At 41.8% G+C, this 21,746-nt stretch overlaps 1 protein-coding gene across 1 annotated transcript in view; it reads right to left on the bottom strand.

Annotated features, from left to right (window-relative positions):
- The window catches only part of LOC308405186 (protein NLRC3-like), a 22,584-nt gene extending 3,642 nt beyond the window's left edge, over positions 1–18,942 (bottom strand). Inside the window, exons 1-8 of the mRNA XM_080895648.1 lie at positions 18,809–18,942; positions 14,397–14,522; positions 14,211–14,312; positions 9,142–9,220; positions 8,794–8,980; positions 6,871–8,665; positions 5,159–5,332; positions 4,711–4,884 (exon numbers count right to left, since the gene is read on the bottom strand). Coding sequence (XP_080751774.1) covers positions 4,711–4,884; positions 5,159–5,332; positions 6,871–8,665; positions 8,794–8,980; positions 9,142–9,220; positions 14,211–14,312; positions 14,397–14,485 — 2,600 coding nt within the window. The 5' untranslated portion in view covers positions 14,486–14,522; positions 18,809–18,942. The remainder of the gene's footprint in view (positions 1–4,710; positions 4,885–5,158; positions 5,333–6,870; positions 8,666–8,793; positions 8,981–9,141; positions 9,221–14,210; positions 14,313–14,396; positions 14,523–18,808) is intronic.
- Positions 18,943–21,746: the final 2,804 nt, after the last annotated feature.

Below are 21,746 nucleotides of genomic sequence, written 5' to 3' on the forward strand. Positions count from 1 at the left end.
ACATGTCTTTTTCAAAGCCTGCGGTGAAGAGAAAGGTTGGTGATGAGCACCGACAATTTCAGGAAAAGTGGGAAATGCAATATTTCTTTGTTGAGCACAGGGGCACCCCGACCTGTCTTATTTGCACAGAGAAAGTTGCGCTGCACAAGGAATACAATTTGAAACGTCATTACACAACTAGACATGCTGAGGTGGATGCAAAATACCAGGGAGACGAGAGAGCGAACCGGGTTGCCAGTCTTAAAACAGATCTACTGAGGCAGCAAGATTTCTCCAAGAAAGCAACCAAAGAGAATAATGCAGCAGTCGGAGCCACGTGGTTAGTGAGATGATTGCTAAAGCAGGGAAGCCATTCACAGAAGGTGCATTTGTCTAAAAGTGCATATTGCAGGCTGCAAATATAGTCTGTCCGGGAAAGAAAGGTCAGTTTAGCAACATCAGCCTTTCTGCCAACACCGCAGCAGATCGCATTTCTGACCTGTCAAGTGACATTTATGACCAACTGTGTGAGAAAGCCAAATGTTTCAGTGTATACTCAGTCGCTCTTGATGAGACCACAGACATCACCGACACTGCCCAGCTCCCAATGTATGTCCGTGGTGTTGATGACAGTTTTGAAGTGATGGAGGAGCTGCTCACAGTAATTCCAATGCATGGCCAGACCACTGCTCAGCAGATATTTACAAGCTGTGTGATGCCATTGAGAATGTTGGTTTGCCATGGAAGAGGTTTGTTGGAATAACAACAGATGGAGCGCCATCAATGACAGGGAGGAAAAATGGACTGGTAGCACAAAACAAACTGGAAGAGGAAGGCGTGGAGGAGGCCATTGCTCTGCACTGCATCATCCATCACCAGGTCCTTTGCAGCAAATGCCTGAAGTTTGACAATGTGATGTCTATTGTTGTGAAATGCATCAACCAAATCAGATCCAGGGGCTTAAAGCACCGAAGGTTCTGTGCTTTTTTAGAGGAAATGGAGTCAGAATATGGGGATGTGCTCGACTTCACTGAGGTACGTTGGCTCAGCAGGGGAAATGTATTAAAGAGACTTTTTGAGTTGAGAGCAGAAGTGAAGCCTTCATGGAGAAGGATGGAGTTAGTGTTCCTGTGCTAACTGATCCCAAATGGCTCATGGACTTAGCTTTTCTTGTTGATATGACACATGAGCTTAATGTACTGAACAAGACGTTACAAGGCCAGGGGCAACTTGTCAGTGCTGCCTATGACAACGTGAGAGCATTCTCCACAAAACTGGCGCTCTGGAAAGCTCAGCTCTCTCAGACAAACCTTTGCCATTTCCCAGCATGCAATGCACTCGTGGATGCAGGCACACCATTCAGTGCTGACAAGTATGTTGATGTCATTTTGAGGCTACAGGAGGAATTTGATCACAGATTTGCTGACTTCAAGACACACAGAGCCACCTTTCACATTTTTGCGGACCCCTTCTCCTTTGATGTGCAAGATGCCCCTTCTGTGCTTCCAATGGAGCTCATTGAGCTGCAGTGCAACTCTGAACTCAAAGCAAAGTTCAGGGAGGTGAGTGGAAAAGCAGACAAGCTTGGACAATCTTTGAGAGAACTGAGCCCTAGTTTCCCTCGGCTTTCCCGAATGTTCAAGCGGACCATGTGCCTTTTTGGTAGCACATACTTGTGCCAAAAGCTCTTCTCCACTTTGAACTTCAATAAGTCCAAGTACAGGTCCAGACTTACGGATGATCATCTTCAAGACATACTGAGGGTCGCAACTGCTTCCTCCCTCAGGCCAAATCAGGCTCGGCTATGCGAGAGGAAACGCTGCCAGGTCTCTAGCAGCAAGGAGTAGGCAAGAGAAGCCATGTTCAGAAGAACAGTTCATTTTCTACAGTGTTCCATTCATGTTCAGAAGAAGGTTATAGAACTGTTAATACAGACATTTCAATCTAAATACAGCAGATATAGAAGACTGAAAGAAACACAAGTTCACTGACTAAAAATATCTTATTATTATTTTATTTATGTATTACAGATTGATTTATTTTCTTATTAACTCTTAATTTGTTTATTTATTTTTCATATTTTGTGTTAAAAAATAAAAATAAAGAGATTTGAGAAGATAGGAACTTTTTAACTATGCCTTTCTTGTGGAAAACCTAATGCGGCCCAGCCTCACCCAGACTCTGCCTGCAGCGGCCCCCAGCTAAATTGAGTTTGAGACCCCTGTCCTACACCATAAACCAGTAAGAGAGGGTACGACCTCTCTCATGGCCCCAAGTGGTGTGTGCATGCCAGAGCACTCTGGAAGGCACACACAGTCTTTACAGACTACTAAGGATCAAACCTCTATCATCATGCAATCGATTATACAACTCTAAGCATATATGAGTAAATATTTCTAAGCATAAATGACAATCAACAATATAAACCTTACAGCTGGTTTTAATAACTAATTCTAATTAGGGGTGAATAATTATTACAAGCTAATGCTAATATCGTATTCTCTTCCCTTTTAACAATGTGAGCAGCTAGTGCTAGGTAGGCTGAAGCTATCAGCTAATGCTAAAGCTAAAGATAATTTGATGTGAATTAGCATTACATTAGTGCGGAGTTAATGCTAACTAGACTGCCATTAGCAGGTAATGCTAATTTTAGGTGAATAGGAATTGGCAGCTAATGCTAATACCATATTTTCTTGCTTTAACCCTTTAAAACTGGTCAGAGTGGGCACACTCCGTTTTGCTCAACTATTTTTAAATCCCGGTAGCACTGTAACCACGTGAGCTAGCGCAATAATTTTTTTTGCATATGAAACCTGAGGAGTTGTACTTACATCTTATGCCATCAGCTTGTCCTAGGTTACAGTTTCCTTCCACATATGCTTAGGACTCATATTGCACTGCTGGAAATAGTTTATTTTGATGCATATGCTGTTATTTTGCAAAGTTGCAGTATAATATTTATTTTCGTTTTTCCTGCAGTATATAAAAATTGGTGTATTTCAAAAATAAAACTATGAAGCCACTCAAAATAAATTTTCTGTGGTGGGAAACTATTTTGTGCAACTTTTTTGTATTTACAGTTTTGAGGGATAAGCCTCTTAAATTTCTCTAACTAGAAATATATGTTAAAAAAACAAAAACGATTTTCAATTTTTTTGTAGTTTATTGCACTTTTTTGCAATTTATGTAATTACTATGCACTTAATACATACATATTATTAAAATTTAGGCTGTAATGGTTGTACTGATGTATAGTAACTTGAAATGCTCCCAAAAACGGCTCTACAGCATGTAAAAATATAATATAAGCTCTGGCGGACTTGGTTCTATGGTAGGTCTTAAAGGGTTAAATCAATATCAGTAGCTAATCCGATTGTTCAGTCTGACGTCAGGTGAAGTCATTTTTATGCATTTAAGAGCTGTGTTGAATTCAACATTACAAACTGAACATTAGAACTATCCTCTTCTCCAGGATTTTCCTGATTTAACATTTCAACATGATTCATTTTTGTTCTCTACACCTGCCGTCATCACTTCAATTATTCCCACTGTGGATTTGATCATATTGTTTGCCCAGCATCTCTACATTTTCCCATCCATACTACCCAGAGCTCATTAACACTATTAATACTGGAAACTGCTGTTGAAGCCTGATGGTGACACTTTCTGGTGAAGAAGTGAATTGCAGTAACAGGACTGGCTGGCTTATGATACACTGGACATTTCCAGCGCTTTGTTTTCTCTGCTCACAGACAACACAGATACACGCATGTATATACAGCCCACGTCCAGCTCTGCATGCACTCCTTCTGCTCCATTTCTATAGAGAACAAACAACGTAACACAATCATTCTCCATTGTTTTCAACTCAACCAGCTGCATTTAATGAAGGAGTTTGAATTTACTTTACAACAGCTGCTGTTGTTTCCTGTCTGCATTCATGTTCTTTACTGTACTCCACACATTATGAACTGGTGTAGATCTTCCTAAAGTACTGCAGTATTCCTGCCAGTACATCCTCTTAGTTTTCCTAACTGTTTCCTCTGATGCTCGTTGCTATTCTTTCCTCAATGCAAATTCATGCTAAGCTCCTTCATATCCATCCCTGTTTCTAAACCTGTAATAATTCCTTTAATGTGTCTTTGGCCTAATTATGAGTCTGTCCACATGTTTGTAGTTCCCCACTTGCTTTGGTTTCTTAGCTCTGATTCTCTGAAATTTATCCTTGAAATCATTTACTGGCATCTCTCCCTCTCACTCCCACTATCCCCAGAACACCAGAGTATTCATCTCCTGGCCTCTTTACATTTTCTCCAATCATCCCTGTTTCTAGAGTCTCGCCCCATCTGCAGGCAGTCCAAGAGAAACTTCCTCTGCCATTTTCTTCTTCTTAATCTTTGATTTTTCTCTTCACTTTCTCCATTGGGTCTTCTTAGACGCACTTTCCAGAAAGCAGCAACATTTTTTGTGCCCCATTTTTCAAATTGTGCATCTTACTTCAGCTTAATGTGTTTACTGTTTTGTTTTTACACAGGTCATGTAAAAGAAATCCTACCAGAGGCTGGACAAAGCTGAACTGAAAGACAGCACGGGCAATAAACCAGAGCAGCACAAAACTTAAGCACACATATATAAGGTGATTTAACAAATCATGTCTGTTGTAAATGAGTAAGCCATTTATCGACCTGACTCAGGTTTTAAAATCATCATCAGAAAAGACTGAATCCTGACCTGAGAATCCCAAGTGTACACTTTGGACTCTCCACTGCAGAAAATAGAAGCTTCATTCCTGAATCCTGCAGGTTGTTGTTACCCAGATCCAACTCTGTCAGATGGGAGGACTGGGAGCTCAGGACTGAGGACAGAGCTTCACAGCTTCTGTCTGACAGGTTACAGCCACTCAGTCTGAAGAAAGGATGACAAGAAGACATGAAACACTGGTGTTAAAGTATATTCATGGTGCCATGAGGAGCTACTACATTTACAGTATTTCAACACTGTTTCAGGACATGCTGGAATCCTTATTGCCTCATGTTACAAAAGTCAAATGTGGCAGTTTACTGTGACTTGCATGGATTCATTAAAAAAAAAAACATACACACAATGTTAATTTTTTCCAAATGAAATTGATTAAATGATGTTAATTGATGAAAAAAAAATCGATATTGCTTGATCTGACCTCAGCGTTTCCAGTTTGCAGTATTGACTCTTTATCCCAGCAGACAGCAGCTTCACTCCTGAATCCAGCAGGTTGTTGTTACCCAGGTCCAGCTCTGTCAGACGGGAGGACTGGGAGCTCAGGACTGATGACAGAGCTTCACAGCTTCTGTCTGACAGGTTACAGCCACTCAGTCTGAAATCAAGGGGGAAGGGAGAGAAGATCAACCAAACAAATCAGAGCTTTATTGCTTTTTTGTTGTTTTTAAGCAGAAATCAGTGAGGTGCTGGTAGATTCTGTTCCTTTGGTTTATTACCCAATAACACACACATACACTAATATTTGTGACTTTTGTAATAGCAGCATTTACAATGCAAAGCAACAGCGATCACAGATTGAAGGGGCCTGAATAAAACTACAATGCAGTGATTTTTAAGATGACCTGTTCTTCCAATTTCCAACAACAGATTTCTCCAACCTTACAGTTTAAAATAATTCTTTATCTCATACTGAATCTTGGTGCACCTCCCCCCAGTTTATTAAAATGAAGTGGTGCTGAAGTTGCTGTAAGCGATGTGTGATGCCACTGATTTCCTTTCTGATCCAATACAAAGTGTCAGGGTCCTGGGACTGAGCGGCCCAGGGTCCCTGAGCAGTTATGTATTATATTATTATTATTGTTGTGTATTTTGGTGTTGCTCCCCCTTCCCTGTGCTTGTGTATATGTGTGTGTGGGTGGCTGAGCACTTGTTTATAGGCGGCGTCAGGCCTGGAGGGTGTGGCCCTGCAAGGGGACTGGCCACACCCGAAGCCACACACCTGCTGCTGATCAGGCCTCGTCGGGGGAGCTACTTAAGAGAGTCTTGGAGCTCCCACCGACGCGGGATCATTGCATGAGACTCCACGTTAGTCTTCTGTTTAGTTGAGTTAGTGTGTGTGTATGCCCGCAGTTGTATGTGTCCTGACGGCTGTGTCTATTGTTTCCCGCAGGAGGAGCGTGGAAGACACGAGAGCAGCGAGCACCGGGGGGTGCTGACACGGGAGCGGAGAGCACAGAGACACGGACTATTCACGGAGAGACACAACACGGGAGTCTGGGAAAACACGGGGATTTATTGTTACTTTGTGGCACACTGTAAATAAACACACTGTTTATACATAGAGCACCGCGCCTGGGTCCTCCTTCCCCACACATCCCCATGGTCTGCCAGCCAGACCGTGACATAAAGTAAAATTCAGGCTGGTATCTGCGATACTAATGAAAACTATTCCTTCAGAATCAATACAAGACATAAGAAAATATGATGTTTTGTATAACATAAAAAGCCTGAATTTTAAAATATTCAGTTAACAATCAAAAACAGATGTGACTGAAAATAATAAAACTGAGAAACATTTTATGGCCATTGCTACGGGCCATTCGATGCTTTTACAACCATTGCAAGAGCTTGGTTGGCATAGCCGGCAATAAGTTGGATAGTAATAAGTCCGGTGGGTGATGGGCTCCGCCAGGGCTGCCCTTTGTCACTGATTCTGTTCATAAGTTTTATGTTTGAAGGCTGTATCAAAAGTTCATTCAAGTTACAATATTGTGGTCAAAAGTTCTCCTTTTTTCTTTTATACTATACAACTACGCTGGCTCATGGTTTTAGGACATGGATCTGTCATGGAAGAAATCTATGACCACTTTTAATCAACATTTTAAAAATAAACATGATCACAGATTTACTTACAGAGCTTTGTTGGAGGCTTTGACCACTGGCAGCAGCCTCAGAAGAGCCTCCTCTGAAGCAGAGTATTTCTTCAGGTCAAACACATCCAGATCTTCTTCTGATGACAGTAAGATGAAGACCAGAGCTGACCACTGAGCAGGAGACAGTTTATCTGTGGAGAGACTTCCTGATCTCAGGGACTGTTGGATCTCCTCCACTAGAGAACGATCATTCAGTTCATTCAGACAGTGGAACAGATTGATGCTTTTCTCTGCAGACAGATTCTTACTGAGCTTCTTCTTGATGTACTGGACTGTTTCCTGATTGGTCTGTGAGCTACTTCCTGTCTGTGTCAGCAGACCTCGTAGGAGAGTCTGATTGGTCTGCAGTGAAAGACCCAGGAGGAAGCGGAGGAACAAGTCCAGGTGTCCATTTGGACTCTGTAAGGCCTTGTCCACAGCACTCTGGTGGAGAGATTCTTTTTGGTTTAAAAAGCTAAAACTCTTGGAGGTTATTTGTTTCTGTTCAAGCTGATTTTTTCCAGAGTTGATGAAGGTCAGATGGACATGAAGAGCAGCCAGAAACTCCTGAACACTCAGATGGATGAAGCAGAACACCTTGTCCTGGTACAGTCCTCTCTCCTCTTTAAAGATCTGTGTGAACACTCCTGAGTACACTGAGGCTGCTGTGTTATCGATGCCACACTCTGTCAGGTCTGATTCATAGAAGATCAGGTTTCCTTTCTGCAGCTGATCAAAAGCCAGTTTTCCCAGAGACTCCATCATCTTCCTGCTCTCTGGACTCCAGTGTGGATCTGTCTCAGCTCCTCCATCATACTTGACCTTCTTCACTTTGGCCTGAACCACCAGGAAGTGGATGTACATCTCAGTCAGGGTCTTGGGCAGCTGTCCTCCCTCTCTGGTTTTCAGCACATCCTCCAGAACTGTAGCAGTGATCCAGCAGAAGACTGGGATGTGGCACATGATGTGGAGGCTTCGAGATGTCTTGATGTGGGAGATGATCCTGCTGGCCTGCTCCTCATCTCTGAATCTCTTCCTGAAGTACTCCTCCTTCTGTGGGTCAGTGAACCCTCTGACCTCTGTCACCATGTGAACACAGTCAGGAGGGATCTGATTGGCTGCTGCAGGTCGTGTGGTTATCCAGAGGTGAGCAGAGGGAAGCAGTTTCCCCCTGATGAGGTTTATCAGCAGCACATCCACTGAGGTGGACTTTCTAGGGTCAGTTAGGATTGTAGTTTTGTGGAAGTCCAGAGGAAGTCGACACTCATCCAGACCATCAAAGATGAACACAACCTGGAAGTCTTCAAAGCTGCAGATTCCTGCTTCTTTGGTTTCAGTAAAGAAGTGATGAACAAGTCCCACCAAGCTGAACTTTGCCTCTTTCAGCACATTCAGCTCTCTGAAAGTGAATGGAAATATGAACTGGATGTCCTGGTTGGCTTTGCCTTCAGCCCAGTCCAGGGTGTATTTCTGTGTTAAGACTGTTTTCCCAATGCCAGCCACTCCCTTTGTCAGCACTGTTCTGATTGGTTCATCTCTTCCAGGTGAGGCTTTAAAGATGTCTTCTTGTCTGATGGTTGTTTCTGGTCTGTCTGGTTTCCTGGATGCTGTTTCAATCTGTCTGACCTCATGTTCATCATTGACCTCTGCAGTCCCTCCCTCTGTGATGTAGAGCTCTGTGTAGATCTGATTCAGAAGGGTTGGGTTTCCTGCTTTAGCGATGCCCTCAAACACACACTGGAACTTCTTCTTCAGGGTGGATTTAAGGTTACGATGACAAACTGCAGCTGGAAGTTCTGAATGAGAAGAAAAATAAACATTCAATTCCAAAAAGAACTAATCTTTAAAACATGTCGCTCCATCTTCCATCTCTGGAAAATGTTCATTTATCCAGCAGCTTAAATCTTTAGATAAATCCTCTTACGTCTCTGCAGACGGTCAGCCAGCTCCTCCTGCTTCATTCTCCTCAGGAAGTCCACTGCAATCTTCACAAATGCCTCTCTGCTGCTGCTCCTCTGACTCTCTAAGCATTCTGGGTAATCTGGACTCAGAACCTTCTGGATCTTCTTCAGCCCGTTCTTCACAAAAGTGATGATGTTGTCCTCCAGCAGCTGGAACAGAATATTTATGAATGAGCCAATCAGAGTGAAATCATGGAGCCAAACATCAGATCCATGTTGGACACACTGACGATCCACTGGTCTACAAAGAGCAGCATGGAGATGACTGTGAACAGAACAGATGTAACACTAGTTGTTGTACATGTACAGACCATAAATATGGAGTCCAGCTGTGTTTGATGCTGCTGGGCAGACTGACCACTGGGAACCTCTGAGCTCTGCTGGTCCACTCTGTGGAGGAACCATGAAGGATTAGATCCACACAGGATAAAGATCCAGGAGTTTCTGCTCAAATAACTTCATCTGAATCAAGTCTGTCAAGTGTTCTATGAACTTTCTTTCACCAGTGATGGAAGTGATGATGTTGCAGAAGCTCAGAGGAAACTTTGAGACTTCATCAAACTGATAAATTCACTCACTGGAAGATAAAACTGTGATGAACCATCAACTAATGCTCTCAGGAGGCCAAAGGTCCCTGAATGTAACTGTGCAGTAGATTCATCGAGTGTTTGAAACCTGACCACTTCCACATGTTTTCATTCTAACACGAGAAGTCCTTTTCTCATTGGTTTGATTTGAGTTTTCATTTGAGTTTTCTGAGTCTCGTGTTTGGAGTCGAGTCTAATCAATGATCTGACAGAAGAACATTAAAAAGGATTTACCAGTGCTGTCAACATTAACATGTAGGGTTAGGGTTAGGGGTTCATCTGTTATCATGATTAACATGATAAAAACCTTTAACACAACACATCTGGATGCAGAACGACTCAAAATCCCTGAAATGTTTCTATCAACGCACTTCGGGCAGTTTGTCCAAGTAGAGTTACCTTTGCACACGTGCAGATGTGCAGCACATCTGTTAGTGACGGAAGCTGAACCAATCAGCTCAATATGGAAGATGATAAACACACACTGACCTCTCGATGGAAAGTTTGAGTATTAAAAAAGTGCTCAGATTTTAATTAATTGACACATTTAATTTATTTATTTATGTATTTCACATTTTAATTAATTATTGACACATTTAATTAATTATTTATGTCTTTCACATTTAATTAATTATTGACACGTTTAATTAATTAATTATGTATTTCACATTTTAATTAATTATTGACACATTTAATTAATTATTTAATGATATATTTATTTATTTCATTTTGGCAGTCCTGGCGCCTGGCTCTCATCATGAAATAATTTTATCTGTCAGCCTCACCCATCAAACTCAGGGGGCGGGGTTAACGCTGATCGAGTCAAAACCATTGCTTTGGCCTGGTGGCCATTGTTTCTAGCACACAACAACCGGCATGTGGAAGCTAACAGAACTGAGCTTTGAAAAACCCTGTTTGTGTGTCACCAAATACCGTTTTAATATTTTTTTTAGCCGAGAATGTAGTGGTTTAATCTTCATGTGTCTGGTCGGTTTGTCAAGATACAGCCTCTTTGCAAAAGTGCTTCGATGATTTCGGAAATGTCTGCCCTGTCTCACGGCAAAGCGTGGGATAGACCCGCTCGCCTCGCAAGCAATCCCACCGACAAAGCGCAGGCCCCAGTACACAGCTGTAGTAACCCCCGCTGACTTCTTTTACTGAGGTTATATTTATCGGTGTTTTATTTCCTGATGTTCGTATGTGTCCTACGTGTTTCAGTTGCCAATTCTGAATTATAACTAACATTAAAAACATGTTTAAGGAGAAGAGAGAGCAAATAAATCTGTTTAACATCTGATCTTTGGGTTTTTGTTCAGTAATCAGCGTGACCTGTGTATAAATGCATAAAAGAGATAACGTTGGTGTTTCTGTCATGTAGTAACTGCTGGCTTTAACTGTACAAAGGTTGTTCGACACTATGAAACACATACAGACTTCATGATGTTCGGCTAATATTTTTATTGCGAATATTAATCATGAGGGTAAACGGCCCTGTACACCACGGAGCGAGGTCAGCATATCCACGATATCCTCAGCTCCATGAGTTAACACAAAGTTTCCCAGCTGACTATCTAACTGTCAACTATTCCAGAGACGTGAAAATATACAGCATAAAGAAAAGTGTAAGAGACTCAGCAGCAGATTAGAATAACAGTTATACATTTAATAAATCACCAAATGAATCCAAGAAACGAGCAAACCTGTTCCGACAATTTGAGTTTGTATTCCCTCAGCTGCAGACTTGCTGCGGTTTAAATGTTTGAAAAGGAAGATTAGATATAAAAAACGTCAAACATAGACTCAGTCTGCCTTCACATTTGATATGAGGCCAGCACGTATAGTGGCTGTGTCCTGTTTTAAGATCATACATGTAAAATTGTTGTCTGACCTCCGTCGATCCAGCCGCTCAGAGTCCGTGGTTACCATGGTTACTGCATAAGCAGCTATAATGTTAACAGCTGGCACTGAGGAAACCTACACCAGCATGGGTGTTTATGTTTGTCATTGCAAAAGAACTGTCTGAATGGTTAACTGAAGTTAACTTTATAAATTATAGTTAAGGAGTTTCACAGATAACGCCTACGTGAGCTGTGCGACTGTTCACCACCACACTGAAATCAGCAGGCTATTACTGAAATACACGTGCTATATCATAAACTATGATATAAATAGGGAGGTCCTATTAACATGTTTAGTTTTAAAGGACACCTTCCTGCCTTTAGTCTCATTCATGAGCAGTATTAGTTTTCTTCTAACATCCAGAAGTCTGCACCATGTGTTTCATAGTTTGTAACAAGCCTTTGACAGGTAAACATAACATGACCGAAAAAGCAAAAAAAAAAAAAAAAAAAGAGAGAGAGAGAGTGTTGACTTAAGAAGAGAAAATGCTCTCAATTATGGAGACAGGCAAATGGTTCATTTATGTTTGATGTGTGTTTATTCCTCCCTAAATATTGTCGGTGAAGTTTGCCATGCACGTCAGATTTTCCTGCGCATTTTTATACCTCTGCCAACAGAGAGAGAAAAAAAATCACATTCTAACAGACAGCTGGTGCTTAGAATACAGTTGAATAACTATTAAAAAACAGATGATATTTAGATGATAGTTCAGTCTAACACATGTGCCAGTGAACCATTAAACGTCTGTGAAACTATGCAGTTATGAAACGTAACTTTAACCTCAGCCAAACCGATTTGCTCAGTTGTAAATAAAACAGCGAAGTAAACGTGACCCGACAGACAGAACCTGAGTGAATGAAGTCCAGCGTTTAACCACTGAGAGCTAAAACTCAGCTGAGGTTTCAAAGCTGTGTGCCGGTGATTGGACATCAGCCGCTGATGAAGCTGCTTCGCCTATAAAGTGCTCTGTAAGGAAACAAGCTCCAGCAACTCTGCGCTTGGGGAAAACACTATATTTACTTATCTTGTGCAGAAAAATGCGCTGACATTGCTTTATATCGAGCACCGGCTGCCCAGTTAAACTGTGACTATCACCAGGTAACGTAGGCGTGTTTCTTGAATTAGCAGCAGGTGTTAAACAGCTGACAGATGAGGAGGAGGATGCATGCAGGTAAACTGAGGGTCTGTTGAGCTGATCGCTGGTTTCGTGAGAAAAATGTCAGCTCGTTCTTTATGTTACAGAAGCACAGAGACACAAGACCAGGCGGAAAGAGACGATCGTTCGGTGAAAATGAGAATCTGCGAATGCAACATGTGGAACACGGAGAGTGGAATATGTAAACAAACCGGTTAACGTAACCCCCTGGGTGCACTCTGCATGCTAATTGTTAGCAGAGCTAGTGAAATCTCTGAAAACATCTGAGCACTTTTGCAAACATGTTCTATGTTGACAACCTGACCAGACATACGGCGCGACACTCGCGGCTAAAACACTGTTAAAAGTGTAGCTGGTGACAGAAAAACGGGGTATTTTAAAACTACACCACCACCATTGCTGCCTGTGATTTGAAATGCATTCTGGGATACCTGGCTGCCCCAAGTCTACACAAGCAATCGATTATCTAGGATCGACCTGTTTTGACTTACTTTGCACGGCAACCAATCAAATGTTAGAGAAGCTGCATGGGCAGCGTTAACCCCGCCCCCTGAGTTTGATGGGTGAGGCTGACAGATACAATTATTTCATGATGAGAGCCAGGCGCCAGGACTGCCAAAATGAAATGAATAAATATATCATTAAATAATTAATTAAATGTGTCAATAATTAATTTATTACATGTGTCATAACTATTTATTTAATTAATTAATTCCAATTTTAATTAATTATTGACACATTTAACTAATTATTTAATGGTGTATTTAATTAATTCATTATGGCAGTCCTGGCGTTCCATAGTAATATAGATTATATATTATTATATATTAGTGCACACTTAGCTTTTAGTATATATGTTTGTTACAAAGTTGTATTTACAGCAGAGAAGCTGAGTTAAAGACTGAAAACTATTCAAAGTCTCTTTGAATTGAAGTGTTTAACATTCTTTGTGTTTATTCTGCATTGACTTCATTATATGGTGTAAACGTCTGTTACAGGCTTAAATATAAAGTTGGAAAAATGTAACTGCAGCTATTGATCAAGTAATTGTGATTAATCAGGATTAATGACAGAAGATTGTGTCATTAATTAGTCATGTTTTAATCTACTGACAGCACTAGTGTTCACTCTTGTGCCTCCAACTGTTTTACGCCCTTTCAACACCTTCCTGGTCAAAAGTGTACACGCACAAAATCTACAATAAAACCCTCACGCAGCAATAGGACAGACACACAATCCATTTATCTCTGTGTCTCAAACACACACACGTGTATTCAAAGCCTCGATTTGTTCATATTTCATCTGTTGTGTTTTTATCTTCAGCGTTTTCAGTGTTGCTGCATTTACACCAAAAATGTTTCCATTGATGAATCAGATTGATTTGAATGTGTTTCATCCATACAAATCCCTCCCTGGTGGTCACATGACTCTATAACATAACAGGAGTCATGTGACAAGAGTTTCATGCTGTAAAATGTCAAAATGGTTGAATGTGGTGGAGTAAAAATGTGAGATATCAACGACTTTTCTTCAATATGAAATGTTTGCAGGGCCTGACAGGAAGTGGACGGACGCTCTGATCACTTCCTGTTTGCTGAAGTGGGTTTTCAGTTGTTTAGAAACCAAAGGCTTGTTTTAAAAGACAGTTTAAATGGGACTGAGGGAACGACGTGTTTGCAGTTTATATCCAACAACATCAAGCAGTTTAATCAAAGAGTTCATGTTGCTAACAGCTCACCTCTCTGCAGCAGACACAGGCTGGGATTTAAAATGAATGAGACGATCTTTAGACGCGTCACTCTGTAAGGACACAGAGCTGGGTGGAGGTCCAGGCTGGTTCCTGTGAATAATGATGGAGCAGTGATGTGAGTGCTGAGCTGTGACATGGAGAAGAGTCATGGACAGTTAGAGATGGTCATCTCACCTCTGAGCTTTGGTCTGGCTCTCATGTTCCCCACACAGAGTGCTTTTAGAGGGAGGGACTCCCTCCTCTCTGTCCTCACACTGATCCATGCTGCTCAATTCACATCAGCTCACACACACTTTCTACCTGCAGAGGAAACACAAATCATTCATGTGCACATCAGCTGAAATCCTCCTTTCATCATGTGTGCTGTCCAAATATCAGCTGCTTCTTTCCTGCTTCATCTCAGTGTCAGCTGGATGCAGTCAGACAGCAGTGTGAGGCAGAGGAAGCTGCCATCAGCTGCTCTGCTATCAGTCCACTAGATGGAGCCTGAAGCACACACGATGCATTCACTGACACACACTGATTCACTGTGACTGGAAGCTTCAGTCAGTCCAACACGTGTGAACAACATTTTAAACCTTTCAGCTGATCGAGGATTCAAAGAGGATCAGCAGAGTTAAAGCTTCACACTAATTCTTCCTGCTGAGTTTGCAGAGAACTGCACACACACTGATTCACTGCTAAAGAGAAGCTTCTTCCATCCAGTAATAATAATAATAATGGATTGGATTTATATAGCGCTTTTCAAGGCACCCAAAGCGCTTTACAATGCCACTATTCATTCACTCTCACATTCACACACTGGTGGAGGCAGCTACAGGTGTAGCTACAGCTGCCCTGGGACAGACTGACAGAAGCCAGGCTGCCATATCACACCATCGGCCCCTCTGGCCAACACCAGTAGGCGGTAGGGTGAAGTGTCTTGCCCAAGGACACAACGACCAGGACAGAGAGCCAGGGATCGAACCAGCGACCTTCCGGTTACAGATACGCTTCCCAACCCCCTGAGCCACGGTCGCCCCTAATTCATCATCCATCAGCTCTGCTGCTGCTCTCAGTCCTGGACTCTGATCACAAACTAAAAGCAGCTTTTTAACTCGTGTCTGTAAGAACTGTTAGTTTAGTTAGTTAGCTGAGTTTGCAGAGAACTGCACACACACTGATTCACTGTTTGGGAAACTAGAAAAATGTTGGTCTTGAACTGGCTGCGTAATGCAGACAGGGTAGGATCCGAATATAACGGCGAAACATCTTCAAGCAACTTACAGAAGTCCAGATGCTTTTCTTTCCAAGCTCCTTAAACTACGATGACCTGGATGACTAAGAATCTTCACAGGAAAAATGAAACACACTGAACAAAGAATGCAAGACTTTCACAATAAAACAACAAACAAAGGAACGCAACACTGACACGTGAGCTTGTCAGAGGAGTGGAGGAAAGTGTTATGGATTCAAATATTGGGGACGGATACAAGAGGAAAAACCACAATAACCACACTGGGTCAAACGATGATTTTAATGATCACACGCGTGGGAGATGGACACCGTATGCAGACAGCCTCAGATCTCAAAATGGTGGAGCATTGATCAAACTCTTATAGCCTCTAGTGGCCCCCACCTAATCATAAAAGCCTAAACATTCACATGCTTTCTCTCACACAGCGCCTAAGCTACGACCTTGGCTCCCTGTTTATCTGCTCCTGCTGAGATGGGGCAGAAAACTCCAGCATGTTCTTTTCTAATCAGACAAATAAGGCGATGACTTTCTGCAAACAGTATTTCTTATAACATCATAAAACAATATCATTCATCCACAATAAATCAGCAGTCTAATGTAATGCAAATCAGTTTAACAAATGCAATAGTTACCACCTTCTTCTAACTCAGGAGAATAATGCAAACTAAGACTACATAATAATTCACAATCTTTAATTAGGGGTCTAACATGGCGTAAAATAATATTATAATCCCACAAAAGGCAGACGAGAGTGAGCGAGGGAAAGAGGAGACAAGACATGACAGGCTGAGGAAATATAGAATGGAGCACCAGGCCTCACACAAACACACACAGACACAGACACACACAGACACACACAGAGACACACAGAGGCACAGAGGGAATCTAATGATCAAGGAACTAAACAGGAAGTATAAGAAACTCAAAGCAGCATAAATAAGACTGTAAATGAACCAGAACATAAACCATAATACAAGAAACCCACAGTGTTGGGTCAAAGGGACCCAGAACCATTAAAGTTCTTTTCTTTGCTCTTCACTGTTTGAGTGCAGACAGACTCCACGTTAAACTATGACAGCACCGTCCCTGTTGCTGCTGTCAGACCTGTTATTCACTCACTGCTCGCCAGTGTTTCTAATGAGTTTTACTCATCCATGAGAGTTTAAAGCTTGCACTTACAAGCAATGTTCCCTCTAATGTTTCATGTGTCTGAACACACAAACTCCCTGAGCGATCCACTGTGAGCGACATTAGACGTGTGCACTGTGGTCACGCCAGCGTTGAATCCATCCAAGTTACATGTTTATTAAAATAATCAATTTACAGCATTTACATTTCTGTTAGACTACTTTTAAATAACTGCTTTAGCCCACTTACAATGAAAGTTAAAAAAACAATCTTGTTCATGACCTGTGTAGCATGTTAACACTATTGGAAGGAAAAATAACTTGAACTCCAATTTTGAAAACACAACTTTCTTTTTTTTTATAAAGCTCTGACTTGTAGTATGAGTCTGTGGTCTGGGAGAGAGTCTGTAACTCTGTCTGCAACATACAGTAAATAATGACCAATGTTGGGCAGTTAATTATATAGTTACTTCTTCAAAAAAGTAACTGAGTTTTGCAAACAACAAAGTTTTTTGCAGCTGTTTACCTAAAAATGCAGCCAAGGCAATTATTTTAAATAAACATTTCAAACTATTTACAGAACAATCAGCTGTTCTGCATCAAATCTGATGCCACACAAATTATTTGTGCCGCTCCAAAAAATAATTCCTGTCCACTATGAGATGAAGGAGAACAACAGCCTGATACCTGCAGGCCTGACAGCAGCAGATGTGTCACTGCTGTAACATCTGTAACACTCAGCAGCCGCCTCATTGTTCTGACACACACAACAAAACTATTGACTACACTACACACTAACTACACAAGACAACACACTAACTTGAGACTCCAAACAGGCTAAACGTCTCAAATCTCTCGCATCTCAAAACACCGCCATCACTCCGTTTCTTAACAACTAAATGCCATATTTTGATTGGTCGACGTGGTACATTTTTCGACCAATAGGAAAGGGTGGGGATTTTTGGTGTGTTTTTTGCTCACAGGCTTTTGAGTGTTTTCCTTATAAAACACCGTTTTTACCGTTTCTTCCCGCAGTAAATATAAACAACGACAGTATTCAGGAAGAAAACCAAACATTGCAGATATTTTATCATAACTCTGGTTTTATGTGGCCGATCAACACAATTTAAAAACTGGTATAAAGTCCACACTTTGTCTGTCAGTTGTTCCGTCTGTCCTGCTCACATCTCCAATGGTTGTACACGTTGTCATTAACGTGGCTTCACTTCACATCAGCCGCTTTGCTAGCTAAAACACCGGCACATATTTACTTTAATTTCAGTTCAGGTTAGAATTCTTTTTGTGTGCGCAACACAGATTTTCTCTGCGCAGAGACCGCGCCAACAGTGCGCAAATGCGCATGTGCGCACCTTAGAGGGAACATTGCTGGTGACTACCAATAAAAACAAGTGTGCTTCACTGTCAGAGCTACGGTGATTCAACCAGTAGGTCGAATGACTTGATAATAAAAATATTTGCTTGATGCTTTGCATTGAGGCGCATTGTTGAATTTGCAGGGACACAATAACCACAGATCAATTGTTCAAACCACTACAGTAGGGAGCCATGTTATGAATAATAAACAAATAATAATACTAATACTACTACTAATAATAATGTTAATTTAAGTAATTGTTTTCGACTGAACATCACATATAATGTAACAAGCAGTAAATTCAGGTTAAGTGCATTATCAGCATTTGGAGGAGCTCCTTATACTTCTTTTCACTGCTCACCTCTTACAAAGTGTTCACACAGTTTGCTTGCCTCTTTCAGCCTGCTAGCTATGCTAACAAGTCTACTACACAAACTTGACTCGGCCACATGACAGACAGCAGAGATAGCTGCTCTGCTAGCTAAGCTAAGTCATGTTAAAGGTCAAGGAAATGAGGCGATGCTGCTGGGAGTTACGTCACAGACTAGCAGAATTTAGTTATTCAGCATAATATTTAATCCTTATTATCTGCTCCTCTCACCTCTGTTTACATCTGAAAACAAGAAAATTTAGCCAACAGTTTATTAGCATTGGTGAAATTATAAACAGGCATCAGCGCGGTCACCTATACTATGCTTTAATGCTAGAGCAGCAGGAACACCAGTTAATCTAAAATCTCCTTTTCTCTCTAAAAAAGTGACAGCAGACTGAGTCAAAGACAGAAACCTTATTTAAACACCAAATATTCACTTCCTGATCCAGGATTCAAAGAGGATGTTGAACTTACTCAGCTTCTTCTCATGAACGTCTTCACTCTGCAGCTCTCTGCTGCCTGGACCAGGTCTGTGTAGAAACAGAGAAAATCCTCCGCTTCTTCTCCGTCAGCAGTCCTCTGTGTCTGCAGACTGCGTCAGATTAAACACTTCACACCATCGGAGTCTGAAGCTCACAGGTCAAAGGTCAGCTGCTGCACCTTTTGTGATATTAATTTGATCAATAGTTAACCAGAAAACTAAACAGCAGTGGCGTTTGCAGGGTTACTGAAGTTGGACTACCTGGTATATAATGTTGTGCTACGTGATTGCTAGCGACACAGCTATGTTAGCATAACATTAGCACAGTGAAGCCGGAGGATGAACGCTAACTTTTTTTCCACTCGATAAAAGTTAACGTGAGGGATTCTGGTGGTCAGGGACAAATGCAGTCACATAGCAGGATGCTGTACACGGGCCAAACTTCAGTCAGGAGAACAACTGAGATTATTCATCCACAATACGAGGTTAGTTATTAATATACTGCAACAACATCTGAATAGAGCAGCTGCGACAGAATTCAACATTAATGAATCAATGTTACGGAAGTGGAGGAAGCGCAGTTTTTGGCTTTCCCCGCATTTCAAAAGTGCTTCATCTCTTTGCTGTGACTGTCGCCCAGCATAATTGCAGATGATAATTGTTGTAGCCACTGCGATGCTTTCGACCAAAAAAGGCGCAGCTTGATGACATCATCAACACGCGATAGAGCAATATAGTCAGAGGCCCTTTCTCAATTCTAAGTACGCAAGTACGTACTCGCGTTCTCGGCGAGACCGGACTTGCCGAGACCGCACGGGAGCACGGACTCGCGATTTGTACAATTGGAACGCCAGCATACTTGATGATGTCACAGGTCCGGAGTTTTTACTGCCGTCCCCTCTTAATTTAACTGTGAGTAATATGTTATGAAGCTTAACTTTAATCACAGCCAAACCGGTTTACTCAGGAACAAATAAAACACTGAAATAAGCCAAACATTAACATTTAGAAATGATCTAAGTGACTTATATATCATGTTTAACCTCAGTAGTGAAATCTCTATTAATAAAAATAGTGTACATGTACATACGTGTACATACCTTAATAAAAAAAAAAAGCAGGTGAGATGTTAGAACGCTTTTATTTTTATTTTAGTGGACACTCAATACAATAGACAGCTGCTGGGGTTTGTTTAACCTGAGTAGCGAAAAGACCGCGGGGGAGGGAGGGGGGGGGGGGGGGGGGTTGAAAACGATGCGCTGTTCTCGCCAGCTCTAATGATCCTCGACCTCGCTGTCTGCTATGGAGCTGGTGGGTCACAGACGTCTCCGAAAACGTTGGAACGCGTTTGGAAATATATGATATCTTGATATATCGAGCAGATATTTGAAGTTTACACAGCTACATTCTCGCTTGAAATAACTTAAACGTTTATTTTGTGACCCAGAAAGAGTAATATTTAAAAGTTTTTAGCCCCGCTCGTCCGCCATTGCCGCGTTTGAGTTTTGGACGAAATGCATTCTGGGATATTTAGCTGTACAAAGTCCACACAAGTCACCACCGATGCATGCTCGATAAAAAGGGCGGAGCGAGAACTCGGCTTGATGCGTACTTCGAATTGGAACAGTACTTGGTCTCCGACTGATGACGTATCACGAGTAGACGAGAACGCAAGTACGCACAAGTACACATAGAATAGAATAGAATAGAATTCAACTTTATTGTCATTGCACATGCACAGGTACAGGGCAACGAAATGCAGTTTGCATCCATCCAGAAGTGCTTTAGTGATATAGATATATTACAATATATATTAGCAATAATATAGATATGTGAGTATATTACAGAAATGGGTCTATTATGGTATGTTATAATGTACACGGTATGAAGTATGTTGTGAATATTCTATAACTATAAGTATGTACAGGCTGTAGTGAGTACAAGCTATGTACAGGATATGAACAGGATATAAATATGAAAAACTATACAGAATATGAAATAAATAACTTTACAGAATCTGGGATATACAGCTATACAGAAATGGGAACTATGCAAGTTGTAAACAGTTGTAGGATTAAAAATTATCGAATGTACAGAATGATTATTTACACAGAGCTATACAGTAGTGCAGTTAAGATAAGTGAGGGTGTAGATAGTTTCTACAGAGGCTATATAAAGTGCTAGTGGTTGTGAGTGGTGGTTCAGTCCATGTTATTATTGTGTTTGAGGGTACAGTTGTCCATTGTGGGCGTGTGTATGTTCAGTCCATGAGTTTAACGTGGGTCAGATGTCAGGAGGCAGAGTTCAGGAGTCTGACAGCTGTGGGGAAGAAGCTGTTCCGGTACCTGGTGGTCTTAGTCCGGAGGCTCCTGTGGCGCCTCCCAGAGGGCAGGAGGGTGAAGAGTCCATGTGATGGGTGACTGGGGTCTTTGATGATTTTCCCAGCCCTTTTCAGACACCGCTTCCTGTAGATGTCTTTTATGGCAGGAAGTGGTGCTCCGGCGATGCGCTGGGCAGTTTTCACGACCCTCTGCAACGCCTTCCGGTCCGAGGCAGAGCAGTTCCCGTACCAGACTGTTATACAGTTGGTCAGGATGCTCTCGATGGTGCAGTGATAGAAGTTCACCAGGATGTCTGAGGACAGGTGGTTCTTCCTCAGAGTCCTCAAGAAGAAGAGGCGCTGGTGAGCCTTCTTGACCAGCTTGGAGCAGTTGGTCGTCCAGGTGAGATCCTCGGAGATGTGGACTCCCAGGAACTTGAAGCTGCTCACACGCTCCACAGCCGTCCCCTTAATGTGGATGGGTGGATGTGGGTCAGCATTCCTCCTGTAGTCCACGATGAGCTCCTTGGTCTTCTCGGTGTTAAGCAGCAGGTTGTTTCTGTCGCACCACTCAGCCAGACGATCCACCTCCACATATTGAGAAAGGGCCA

This window comes from Rhamphochromis sp. 'chilingali', assembly GCF_963969265.1.
Source record: "Rhamphochromis sp. 'chilingali' genome assembly, chromosome: 11".
NCBI classification, from domain to species: domain Eukaryota; kingdom Metazoa; phylum Chordata; class Actinopteri; order Cichliformes; family Cichlidae; genus Rhamphochromis; species Rhamphochromis sp. 'chilingali'.